At 41.8% G+C, this 13,459-nt stretch overlaps 1 protein-coding gene across 11 annotated transcripts in view; it reads right to left on the bottom strand.

Moving 5' to 3' along the window:
* Window positions 1–11,294: 11,294 nt before the first annotated feature.
* The window catches only part of LOC114644775 (NACHT, LRR and PYD domains-containing protein 12-like), an 86,395-nt gene continuing 84,230 nt past the window's right edge, over window positions 11,295–13,459 (bottom strand). For all 11 annotated transcript variants that reach the window (XM_051921667.1, XM_051921670.1, XM_051921663.1 and 8 more), the window contains one exon: window positions 11,295–12,154. In XM_051921667.1, the coding sequence (XP_051777627.1) occupies window positions 12,055–12,154 (100 nt within the window). In that variant the 3' untranslated portion in view covers window positions 11,295–12,054. The remainder of the gene's footprint in view (window positions 12,155–13,459) is intronic.

The following is a 13,459-nucleotide window of genomic DNA, read 5'->3' as shown; positions in this document are numbered from 1 at the left end:
TCTATATGCGCAAAGCATAGAATTATTCAACTAAAAATTATATATTGAGCTCATCTGTCTCGCTTAAAACTGTCCAAAATGTTTCCAGGCCAGGATCCAACCTGCGAGCGCTGCAACCAAGCTCCTGCCTCACTGGGTCACATGTTCTGGGCCTACACCAAACTAACATCATTTTGGACAAAAATTTTTAAGTGCCTCTCAGACAGCCTTGGGGTCACAATCCCTCCTAACCCACTAACAGCTGTGTTTGGGGTCCTTCCAGATGGACTTGAATGGAGAAGGACAAGCAAACGGTGATTGCATTCACTACACTCTTGGCACGCAGACTTATTTTGTTAAATTGGAAGAATCCTAATTCTCCTCTTATAAGTCAGTGGAAACTGATGTTTTATATTATTTGAAATTGGAAAAAATCAAATTCTCAGTTAGAGGATCTGTACAAAATTTTTTCAAAACTGGCAGGATTTAATCAATATTATTTAGAATAAGAGAAATAACTATTACCGCATTTAACTCCCTTCTCCATCTCTTATTTATATAGATATTTACTTCTCCCCTTCTTTTGTCTAATGTTGCCTTATTAAAAAGCTTAAAGAAATTTTCCTTTAGCTAAGCTCTCCTTCTCAGGGGTGGGGTTTGATTTGTTTTCAAATTTGTTGGGTTATAAATTGATCTGTTTGTATGGTATGATTACAATGAAAATTAATAAAATAAAAATATTAAAAAAAATATATATAAGCTGTGAATAAGCGGATGTCTTAATGGTATTCACTTCATGTGTATTTTGGATCTATTATTTATTTATTTATTTATTTATTTATTTATTTATAAAAGTGTTCAATGACATCTCTATTATTACTGAATCAGGCGGCGCTGCAGTCCTTGTCCTCCTTGACCTGTCCGCTGCCTTTGACACCATTGACCATGAAATATTGCTATTGTTGGACTTAAAGGGGCTGCTCTTAACTGGTTCAGGTCAGATCTAACTGGTAGACACTGTTCAGTGACTTTAAATTCCTCTTCTTCATCTACTGCTCCTCTTAAATGTGGTGTTCCTCAGGGATCCATTTTGGGTCCTATCTTATTCTCCATATACCTTCACCCTTTTGGAGTTTTTTTTAGGAAATTTAACATTTCCTTTCGCTGCTATGCTGATGATACACAGGTTTATATTCCCGTCTGCAACTCTGCAATAAATCAACTGCACAACTGTCTTTCTGAACTAAGATCCTGGATGGCTAATAATTTTCTTAATCTGAATCAAAATAAAACGGATCTTTCTGTGCAACTTAATACAGGATGTCCATATATGGCCTTATTTATATTAGATGAACACGTCATCAGCTGTATGCTAAACATGCCTCGGTATATTCATACACTCCCGTTGTGAGGGACCGCTAGACGTTACTGGGCTGATCGAACCCCAGCTGGACTAACTCTTCAGATAGAAAGAGCAGCAGCCACACCAGAGAGTAGTGTGAACACCAATACAGACTCTGGAGAAAAGATAATAGATAATGTATGTGTGTGTGTGTGTGTGTGTGTGTGTGTGGTTGGGTGGTGTATCTAAACAGAAAAAAAATAAAGAAGGAAAGAACTACATTAAGTACATAAATACCAATGAGCTGCGAATACAAACAAAAACGATCAAAATGGCAGCACTGATCCATTACAGATTACCCAGGCAAACGAATTACAAGCACCACATTTTCAGATCTTTAAACCTAAACTGCTGTTTGTTAAATGACCAGTAGATGGCGCTGTTACTCCAATTTCCCAATGTGGTCACTCCGTGAGGCGCAGGACGGCGTTCGTCTACTAAAAGTGAAATGCCTTACGTTTAAATACAAATCTGTACAATTGAAACAAATCGAAATTAGCTTCTGATATCAAATTAAGCACAACGTATTGCTCTTCAGTGTTATCAGTGATTATTATTAATAACCTGAAACGGGGTTATCATGGCGCACTCACATATACGAGAACAACATGTTATTAGACGTTGAAGTGTTGGTTATAAAGTTAAAGTGCACTAAACGTGTTAATGACTAAAGGAGACAGAAAACTTCAGCAATGGACAACAATCAGTTAGCGGGTTTGGAATCAAACGCTGAACAGAAAGCTCTAACAAGTATGGAGTAGCAGAGGAGCAGCAGCGGTGATCACTTGTAGGTGATCTTGAACTCGACTGAATCCCCCGGTCGGCTTGTCTCTTGTGTTTAAACTTCGTCTTCTTTGCTTCATCACGGCAGGATGGCTCATATTTTATCCATTTACAAGCTGCATCTCATCTACAGTAATAATCTCATCTAATAATATTATATTCACACCACACACAATTTAATATCACAAGTCTTTGTTTGCACATAGTGTGAAAAATATTAATCTAAACCTTTTATACCTTGTCATGTAAAAACACAGAGTATCAGTATGCCCTTATAATAATAATATTTATGTTTCTATTCTTTATTTTTCTCAACACAAATTTGACACGGTTGTTACATTACAGAAAAATGTAATTTCTGTGGTATGAAAATATAATCGATATTCCCCCCATATCCATCTCAAAACCTGTGAAGATAATTAAAGTGAGGTGACATTTATGAGAAAGGTGACATGGAGGGAATGCCAGAGACAAGATTGTGAGAAGAAGGACCACAGTGCTGGTCAGAAATGCTGACATGAAAATAACGAATGTGACACAAGAATGTGACAGTTTTTCTGGCTTTTGTGTTTGATGAGACACTAGAGTGAGGTACATACTGTATAGTGCTTTGGTGGGCTTTTATGCTAAATGTGTCCATGCATTCTCCATTAAACACACATTGGACTGTGACTACGTGGTGATAACGACTGGACATTTCCCAGTGATGCTTTGACTCTTCAGTTATTTGTTACAACTCAAGCAATCGCAAACATTTCTCCAAAATCAAGACATGAATTGTGATCTACAACCTGCAATAAGTCCCCCTTTTGAAGAAGGGTGACCAGAGGATGTGCTCCAACTATAGGGGGTCACACTCCTCAGCCTCCCCTGTAAGGTCTATTCAGGGGTGCTGGAGAAGAGAGTTTGGTCGATGGTCGAATCTCGGATTCAAGAAGAACAATGCAGATTCCGTCCCGGCCGTGGAACACTGGACCAGCTTTACACCCTGGCCAGGATCCTGGAGGGGGCATAGGAGTTTGTCCACATGTGTTTTGTGGATTTGGAGAAGGCATTTGACCATGTCCTTTGAAGCATCCTGTGAGGTGTGCTCCAAGGGTACGGGGTACAAGGCTCGTTGCTATGAGCCATTCAGTCCCAGTACTGGAGGAGCAGGAGCTTGGTCCGCATTCCCAGTAATAAGTCAAACTCATTTCCTGTTGAGGTTTGGACTCCACCAGGGCTTCCCTTTGTCACAGATTGTGTTCATAAGTTTTATAGACAGAATTTCTAGGCGCAGCCAAGGAGCGGAGGGGGTCTTGTTCGGTGACATCAGAATCTCATCTCTGCTATTTGTGGATTACGTGGTTCTGTTGGCTTCATCGGAGAGTGACCTCCAGCTCTCACTGGAGCGGTTCGCAGCCGAGTGTGAAGTGGCGGGGATGAGAGTCAGCACCTCTAAATCCAAGGCCATGGTTCTCAGCCGGAAAAGGTAGAATGCTCTCTCCGGGTTGGGAACACATTACTGCCAAAAGGCGAGGCTGTCGATTTACCAGTCGATCTACGTTCTTACCCTCACCTATGGCCACAAGCTTTGGGTAGTGACCAAAACAGCAAGATCGTGGATACAAGTGGCCGAAATGAGTTTTCTCCGCAGGGTGGCTGGACTTTCTCATAGAGAGAGGGTGAAGAGTTCAGTTATCCCTGAACGCCTCCCTGGGGGGGTGTTCCGGGCATATTCCACTGGGAGAAGGCCAAGGGGCAGACCCAGGACACGCTGGAGGGACTATATCTCCCAGCTGGCCTGGGAACGCATCGGGGTCCTCCCAGAGGAGCTGGAGAAGGTGGCCAGGGAGAGAGAGGTCTGGTCTTCCCTGCTTATGCTGCTGCCCCCGCAACCTGACCTAGGATAAGCAGTGGATAATGGATGGATGGATGAAACCTGCAATGATTGATGAAGGAAACTGATGTAAACCCATGAAGGTAGTTTTTAGGGGGAATGAAATGAATGTATGAAGAAAAGTGATTAACTATCATCAGTAAAGATGTAAAACCCTTAGAAGGAGACAGATCTGTGATAAAGTCCATAGAAACATTCTGCCATGATTGAGATGGATGAAGAAAGGGCTGCCATAACTTTACAAGAAAACCCAAACTTTGCTAAAACATCATCTCTTGTTTCTTTGCACATATTTTCCCATTTCCAAAATGGTGGCCAAGCCATGGTGCAGACAACTCTCTAGGGGAAGAACACCCCAAAATCAGTGTTCCAGGTCACTCCAGGTGCATTGAGCACAGGGCTTACAACCCAATCTCAGAAAACAAAAGTTAACGTAGCAAAGTCAAATAATGAAACAGGTGGGATGGCAGATCAGAAATGAGCCGAGTGTAGGTGAGAAACAACGTGTGGCTGCTGCTATAATTTACACATGTCCAGTCCTTGGGGCTTCACATTTATCCACTCCATTGTTGTGTAAATCAAACAATGTTAATTTTCTAAGTTTTATATTTTCAGAGGTATAATATGAAACTTTAAGACAGACACAGTAAGAAAACTGTGTGTTTCCACAGCTTTATTAATCCACACACACCAACTTATAAAGCTTTCTGTTCACATTAACCCCTGCAACCCAACAACCCATCCTAAAGAAACAATATCCCATTAAAACAGAATCATTATCGACCCCTACTGTTAACACAAAAGCTAATCTTGAACTACAAAGTAAATTTAACATATCTTCAACTTAACAGGACATAAAAAACGTCAATGCAAAGCCTGGCTCACACATACCCGACCCCTAACTGTTTTCTGTTCCTAGAAACAATTACCATAACACACAAATCAAAGTCATTAGAAAATTAAGAAATATGCCTCATTCTGCTTCTTGCAGAAGACAGATCTTAGTGATTTGTCTACCAAATGTCATTGCTATCGTCTTCACATAAACTTTACAGACATATTCATGTTCATCTGGAAGGACTCTGTTTCTAGGTAGGTCCGCCATTAGTTGGTGACCAGTTGTGCTATGCACCATGTGACAACTTTTACACTTGGACAGGACTCGCCTGTTTCAAGAATTAGCTTCGGGAATCTGGGACCTTTGACACAATCGAGAAGAATATGATAGCACCCAACGTGATGTATTTCTTTAGGAATCTCTTGTAGTATTAACTCTGACACATGATGGTCTTTTGCCATGACAGCAGGGCACTTGGCTTTCTCTGGCATGGCCGATAGACTGAGTCTCCCTCCAACACAAAGAGTTCCATCTTGAGGTATCAGATTTAGATTGTAGATGTTACATCTGTCAGCACATGCTCCCAGCTACTCTTCTTCTTTTGTAGAGTTGAGATTTCCTCTTGATACTGACAATGATGGATCATTTTCATCTCCGCTTGCATAAGCTCCTCAGTTCTTTGTTAGTTGCATTTGAGAAGACAACCTTCCTTGGTGCAGCTGGCGTTGTTGTGGAACTTTGTCTGTTTCACTCTGTGCTCTGTTTGCACTCAGCTCCTCTCTCATTTTGGATTGGTTAAGTAATATCATTTTTAATCTAAAGGACCATGCCACTGTTCTTTTAAGTGTCATCCATAAGAAGAAGTACTCTATCAGGTGATTAACTCTATCTACCCTTTCATTAGCCACAACTGAATTAACCAGGACACTTCTCTTTATCTCAGGGTCTTTTGTAGTCAGGTCTGCCAGGGGATCTCGACATTCTGCCCTTCATTGGTTGGTTTGGTATGAAAGTCGGGCCCAAACAGTCAAACCTTGTTCTGCATAAAGACATCCACATTTTGGCCATTAGATGCATAATCAGCAGGAATGATTTGAGAGCTCACATACTTCCATTGAGACACCTTTGACGTTTGTAGAATAGCTGATACCTTATTAGCCATAAATGTGCAGAATCTTGTTGTCTCATTGTTAATATATTTAGTTACTGTCTGTCCAAAACACAGAATGTTGTAATGGCAGCTGTAGTTCCTTCCTTAGCATTCTGTCCATGCATTCTGCTGAAGTTGATGCTGTTAATTCTAATTATGGGATGGTTATGAGCTTGACTGGCCCAACTCTAGCGTTTTCATTGACAAAGCAGTTTGCTACAGTTCTGTTGAAGTAGACATGTGACTGTGTCATACCCTACTTGACTAGCACCAGAGAAATGATGCAACGGAGCAGAAACCGCTTCACCAAAGCATGCTGGCTTGAAACATCCATCAAGTCCAAATTCACCTAACAGATGGAGATCTTACATCCACCTGGACCACTGCTGAGTGAGGTGTCCTGGCACAGTGTCATCCCACCCTATTCTCAACCCACACAACTCTTGTAAAATGCTTCTTGCTGGCAAAATCACTGGTGCTAAGAATCCCAGTGGGTCACATACAGAGCTCACCATGGACAGTAAACTTCTGCTTAGAGATTTGGTGTTGATGTCAACTCTAAACTTGAAGCAGTCAGACTGGATACACGCCTGTACCCCTAGTGCTCTTTCAGTAGGAAGTAAAACTCGATCGAGGTCAAGGCCTGTTATTTCCTTTGCCCTGTCATCTTCAGCAATGTTTTCTAACACAACTTGACCGTTGCTAACCCACCTTGATATCTTAAAGCCTCCTGTCTGAGAGATGCAGCTTTCAGATTGTGATACAGAGACACACTTTGTCCAGCTGATTTCACTGACTTTTATAGAAAAGTATATTCTTAAAGTTGATGATCTGCAGATATTCAAAGAGAATCAGGAGCGTATATGAAAATAAGCCTTATATCCTGGTGCACGTTAGTATAGTCTTAGACCATGAAGGAGTTAATTAAGAAAGGACACCACTGATTTTAACATAAAAGACCAGCCTGCCTGCCCTTTTACTTGCTTTGTTTTGAATTTCTGTGAATCGAGGATGTTGTGTTCTGTGAAGGAGGTGAGCTGACGAGCAGCGAGATTTTGTTTTAGGAACACAAGTGCTGGGCCTTCTGCCTGACATACTGTAGATTAAGCAAGTTTCTCTAAGCATTCAAGGGTTAATGATGGGAACACTATAGGCAAGTGTGTGTATAAATATCTCTATTTATATTGTGGTGGGCGGCCGGGACCTAGGCCAGGCTGGGATGTCTCTTTGACACTGGATCTGGGGGAGCAGCCATGGGATGCATACTACATCCCCCAGAACACTTGCTGGCAGCCACAATTCGGGGCCACAATTGTGTAACACCGGAGCTCATCCCTGTTGGGCTTCATGGCCACCATCAGGGCAAGCTGCACGGCTTCCTGAGCCCATCTGGGCAGCAATACAGTCACACCAGGAGTGCAGCCTTAATTAGGTTAATTATCACCTGAAGCTCTTCTGGGTGGGCTATAAAAGGAGCCTACAGCCACTATTTGGGGCGCCACAGTCGAGAGGAGGAGGACAAAGCTGCCAAGGAGGAGTGGAGGAGAAAGACAAGTGACATTTGTGCTGTTTTTCTTTTGAGTGTGTTTTGGGGACTGTGAAGGGCCTGTGGGACACGAGGAAGACAAAAATTAAATCTTTTTGTTCATTTTAATACGTGCCTCTGCTGTCAGTCTGTGTTGGGTCGATGCCAAGAGAGCGACACAATACATAAAATCCAACGTCTGTCTGTATGTCTGTCCACTTTTCACAAGAGAACTACTTAACTGATTTAGATCGGGTTTCTTTCTATAATTTGCTTCAACATTCCAGTTGATTTTGTGACGTCTCTCATTGCACGAAGTATCATAATTCAGTTATGGTACCAATTTATTTGTGCAAATCCGAGGGGAGAGATGCAGGACCCTCCTCACTCACGTGCCAGCCTCAGAGCTTACCTTACCTCCACTTAGCTAGCGAACGAGAGAACTACTTAACAGATTTAGATCTGGCTTTTTTCTATAATTTGCTTGAACATTCTGGTTGATTTTGTGACTTGTCTCATGGTGCTAAGAATCATAGTTCACTTGTAGGAGGGATATATTACGCTAATCTGAGACTGAGGCTGTGGGTCAACGGTGGGGGGATACGTGACGTCAGCAGTGGGGAGCCAGGCGGGGCCCTCCTCACTCACACACCAGCCTCCGTTCAAGTCGCTCTTCCTCTGGTCACGTTTCTGAGTGTACCTTACCTCCGCTTAGCTAGAGATACCTGTTTGATTTTTAACGTTTGTCCTGTTTCACTGCTACGCTCATATATATATGTAGGTTAAAGAAGCATTTAAGTTTATATGTCTGTGCCTCTTTATGAATAATAATAAAGTTACAGAAGTGTATACTAAACCAGTTTTAAACTATGTAAGCATTAATTGTTATGGGCCTGTGCTTTTATTTCACGTAGTCAAGAGGCAACACGCCAAGCTGTCCACAGCGTAGCCCTTATCAGTGAAGCTGCGCACTGCCACCTAACTGGCATGGCTATCCATTATGTCAGCTATAAGAGATGCTAGTGCAATGAGTAAACATTAACTGAATTATTAATGAAGCAGTTCAGTTTACACAGGTGGGTTCTATGGAGTCCAAAGTAGTGGTGAGAACTAATTAACTAAAAGCCGTCAATCTTTAACAGCTCAGGATTAGGGAGGAGTGATCAGGTGACGCTCACCTCAAAGAGACAAATACATCTTATGAGCCAAAGGGATTTTAATGAAGAAACAGATAGTGAAGGGTAAATTGTTACGAGAAAGTTTATGACGGCAGGATATTATTATGAGAAAGTCGACAACATCTGGTGATTGTTATGAGAAAAGGTGCTGAGCGAGGTCATCATCATGAGAAACCCTGGAAAGCAGATGTTGGGAATCTGTGTGAAGGGGGGATATTTTGTGATGACAATTGTAATAAATCTGAAGCTCACTGAATGCTCGGGTCTCAAGTCATCTGAGCTGAGTTTGTGTGTGCGCCGTACAATAAAGTCTGATTCTGCTGCCTGTCCCGAGACTCCGAGTGACTTCTTTTGGGCTGAGGGTGCTGAGTTGCTTCAGCACTTTATGCAGATATCAACAAAAAAAATTGTGCAAAACTGTGTCTACTAATGGAGCATCAAATAAATGCCTGCTGTCCTCGGCACATTGTCTGAGAGCATAACTAGCACAGCTTGGTGAGGAGGTGGCACCAAACAATGGCACTTGCATTCCTTTAATGTAACTATCTGGCCACCATAAGAATCAGAGTAAATCAGCATCCTCTGAAGGAACACTAACCTGGAGGAACATGGCTTCCACATCAGCCATTAATGCCATAGATTCTTGGCGGACCCTCATAATGACACCAATCAGTGTGCTAGTAAGGTCTGGCCTCTGAAGAAGCTCCTCATTTAGTGTGGTCCTTTGAATAGAAGCTGCACAATTGAATACCACACACGCCTTGTGTTTCTTGGGCTGGTATACCCCATGATGCAGAATGCACCACACATTTCCATCTCTGTGACTGCAGACTTTATTTGGATCTTTTTACTACATAACCTTTAATGGCTATTAAATGTCACGGATTTGCTTGAACCACAACTGAGGTAGAGCAGAGTCTTCTTGTCCACAAAGATCTTCAGCCTTCTCAGCACAGAAGAGGGTGCAGATGGCCATCATGTCTCCTTCAAGGCTGCTGTCCTTGGAAATCAAACTCTCTGCTCAGTGCTGGATTAACCATATAAGCAAAGTAAGCACATGCTTAGGGCATCAAGGGGAAAGGGGGCACCACAAACATTTTTCATTGCCGAATTTATCACATAAATTATTAAATTAATTAAATGTATAGCCATTTTCAGCAAAAACAAAAAATCGTCCCAGTTTGAGGAAAAAATATTCTGGTAAGTCTATTTAATTCTATTCTTGGATATTTTTACATCATTTACATTATGTAAAAGTGAAAACATCTGATTATTATTGGATAAAATTGTTTATAAGCTTTTTACTAATAAAGATTTATTAACAAAATTTTCATAAAATATTCTTCAAATCTTGTACTAAGAACATGTGTAAATAGATTTGCTAAATTGACACAAAAGCCATAAATAAATTAAATAATCAAGATGGTAAATCTACGGTTTTCAAGTGAAAATGAAAACCGTACATTTCAAAAAAACCTTTAAAATCGACCCCAAATGTTAAAATTTGTAAAATTTCGTATGCCATTTTGTCTTCAACAGTAATTTCTCAGCTGAACTTCAGCAGTTTCATTTATATGTGCGCCATAAGTTCAGTGCAACAGAAAATGTAAAAACAAGATTCAGTCATGCAGAACTTTATAAAATAATTTTAGAAGGCAATATTGAGTGTGCTTTTCCAAATGTAGACGTTGCCTTTCATATATTTTTAAAATTAATGGTCACAAACTGCTCAGCTGAGCGCTCATTTTCTCGGTTGAAATATATTAAAAATCCCCTCAGAACAACTATGCATCAAGGCAGGCTGGATGCCATATCTCTGTTATGAAGATCTAATCAAAGAGTTTGCAAGGAAAAAAAGTAGGAGAAAATTATTAAGATAAAAATAAAATGAAGCATACAAAAATAAATATTATTTTCCTTCTTACTATAAGTATGTTTGGTTTAATTTCGAATTTTCGATAATAAAATAAAATTTTATTTTCTAGTTTATTATTGTTTTAATATTTTGAATTACTAGTGTAAGGGGGCACCAAAATTACTTAATGCTTAGGGCATCTAAGGGTCTTAATCCGGCCCTGACTCTGCTCCATTCTGATGTGACTCAGCTTTTCCTCTGTTTCACTTTAAAATGGCCTCTTCCTTCTCTCCTCCATTTATTGTCACCCTTTGTCCTATTTGACTCTCCCCTTCTGTCCCCATCTGTCCCCTATCTCTCCTGTCTCTCTAACCATCTTTCTCTTTGTAGTTCTTCTTCATGCACCCTTGTTTGTCTCTCTGTCTTTTCTCCTCTGTCACACTCAAAGTCCATCTGTCCACACTCTTCTCCTTATTCAGCTGTCCAGGAGATGCCCACCTTCAATCTGTGGTCTCATGCTCCATCATCCAGGCCCTCAGTAATTGGACTGTCATCGCAGTTCCACTCTTATTTCTTATTATGTGTTTGGTGTCCTCCATTCCTCCATTTTCTGAACCCACTCAGTCCAGTTCAAGGTCAACATCGAGTTCAATGCATGAGATTCAACCCTGGGTGGGCTGCCAGTCCCTCACACTTTCTAGACCAGCATGCCTGAGTTCTCCTCGTCTTGTCCTTTTGCTCTCATTTCTTTTAAAATGGCTCAGTTGTTCAGGCCACTGCTTTCTAAAGAGGACACGAGTGAAGGTGACAGCGAGGTGACAATTAGGGAATGACAAAGAAGACAAAGAGACCTGAGCCGTGTGTGTGTTGAAGTGTCACAGAAGTCCAAACCAGCACATGGTAGAGTCTGTTCAGTCACAAACAGAAGATGACATGAATTGTGTGCAAATGAGGCAGTGAACAAGGAGAGGAGCAGACATGGGTTCAAACAACACCACATGATGTTGAGGAGCAGTAGGTTTATGAGGTTTCTGCTCAGACCACCATCAGCTTGACCTGTGATGGCCTGGTGCCTATACAGAATTTGACACCAATGCCAGGATTGGCCTCACTCTCCATCACCCTACAACTGGACTGTCCATCCATGTTTGCTCCTGCTGCTCCCCTCGGTGGGATTCTGACCTCAGCTGGTTTTAGAGGACAATTCTCACTGTGGTCCTCTGGCTGGTGAAACTCAGGGGTCTCTGGTCTGAACTTGTGAAGTTTAGTGACAAGTTCAGGGTGACAGGATGGAGAAGCACAAGTGAGTTTAAAGAAGAAGCACACAGGCTGACATGAGGACATGGAGAGTTTATTAAATGTGTAGGAGAGCTGAGGGGATTATAAAAGAAAAAAGAGGAGAATTTAGAGAGAGTGGACAGGGAGCGCCGTCACTGGGGTCAGTTGATCAGCATGTTCAGTCTTCTCATATCTTGATATTCACCTGTCGTCCAGTCCTGTTCAGCTCCTCCTGTAGTGACCTCAGGTTCTTCTTCTCACTCTCACTGATCTCATTACCAGACAGCCTGTGAAGGACACAAGTGTGAGTTACAAACATAAGAGGACACCACCTCACACACTGTACTATCACAGTGACACGCCCACTCTGGTCAACTTCCCAGAATTCTCCTCAGTGTCCCTAAGTCACATGACATGTGTGTCACCCTGCCGGTCACTCAGTTCACAGTCCAGTCAGGTCAATGTCCTCACAAGGCCTTTTGGTTTCATCTCATCTCAGTGAAGGTGTTCTAGTCAGGCCGGGGGTCCTCTATGCCTCCTGCTGACAGTTTTATGTATTTCTTTATTGTCCTTCATTGTTTTTATAACATTGTTCTGTTCATTTATTATTTGTTTAATTCTGTATTATCTGTTATATTTATTCTATTTCATTATTATTTAGTATCTCTGTGTGTGTCTTGCAGTTCTCTCACATTCCTTGTATTTTGTGGTTTGATCCCAAGACGCAGGACCACCTGCCCCCCAACACTCTAAAGGCTGCGGCTCATTTGACTGCTCTGGTGATTGGTGGTCTTTGTGAGTATTTTGCTCTTTTGTTTTTAATTCTGATTATTGTCTTTGAACCTTTGGCTCTTGAGTTCAGATTCTCTTACAGTTTGTGCTTTTTGAATGTTGTTAGCTTTGGATTGCCTTTGGCAGCCCCTTTGGCTCTTTTGTTAATAAACCTCATCTTTTATAAAGACCACTTGAGGACTTGTCTCTGCTCCAGCTGGAGTTTTCACGGTTCTCCCTCTGGTCAGACTCACTTCACGCCTCTGAGACTCTTTTTGATTTTATTTTGAATTTAAAAGCCTGAGCTCCTGTCTGAGGCCTAGTCAGGCCTGAAGCCTCCTGTTTGCCTAGGGTGGGCTTGCCTGGGGTGACATTTGTTTGGTGGGCTATTCTAGAGGCCTCACCCCTTTGTTATATTGTTCTGTTAGAGCGATCACAACAGAAGGTGGTCTGTCCAGGTGACATGGTGTGGACCCCTCTGTGGTCACTTCCTGTGTCCTGCTCTCTTAATTAATGTTCAGTCTCTCTCTTTATTATTTTCTTTCCCACTCCTCCTCACTCTCATGTCTTCTCTCATTTTCTGTCCTCTTGTTTCTTCTTGTTGTCCTCTCACCACCCTGTCCACTGACATTGGCTCTTCTCTGTCTTGTTAGTTCCAAGTGACCCCCATAACCCTGTCCACCCTCTCCTCCTGTCCACTCTGCCTGCTGTCCTGATCCTGTCACCTCTCCTCCCTGTGTCCTTGTCCCTCTGTCTGTCCACCTTTTCTGCTCTTCCTTTTCTCAGCTCATCTCACACTCCTCCTCTTTGTTGTTCTCCTT

The sequence above is a fragment of the Erpetoichthys calabaricus genome, assembly GCF_900747795.2.
Source record: "Erpetoichthys calabaricus chromosome 1 unlocalized genomic scaffold, fErpCal1.3 SUPER_1_unloc_2, whole genome shotgun sequence".
NCBI classification, from domain to species: Eukaryota; Metazoa; Chordata; class Cladistia; order Polypteriformes; family Polypteridae; genus Erpetoichthys; species Erpetoichthys calabaricus.
This window is presented reverse-complemented; position numbering and strand designations above follow the sequence as displayed.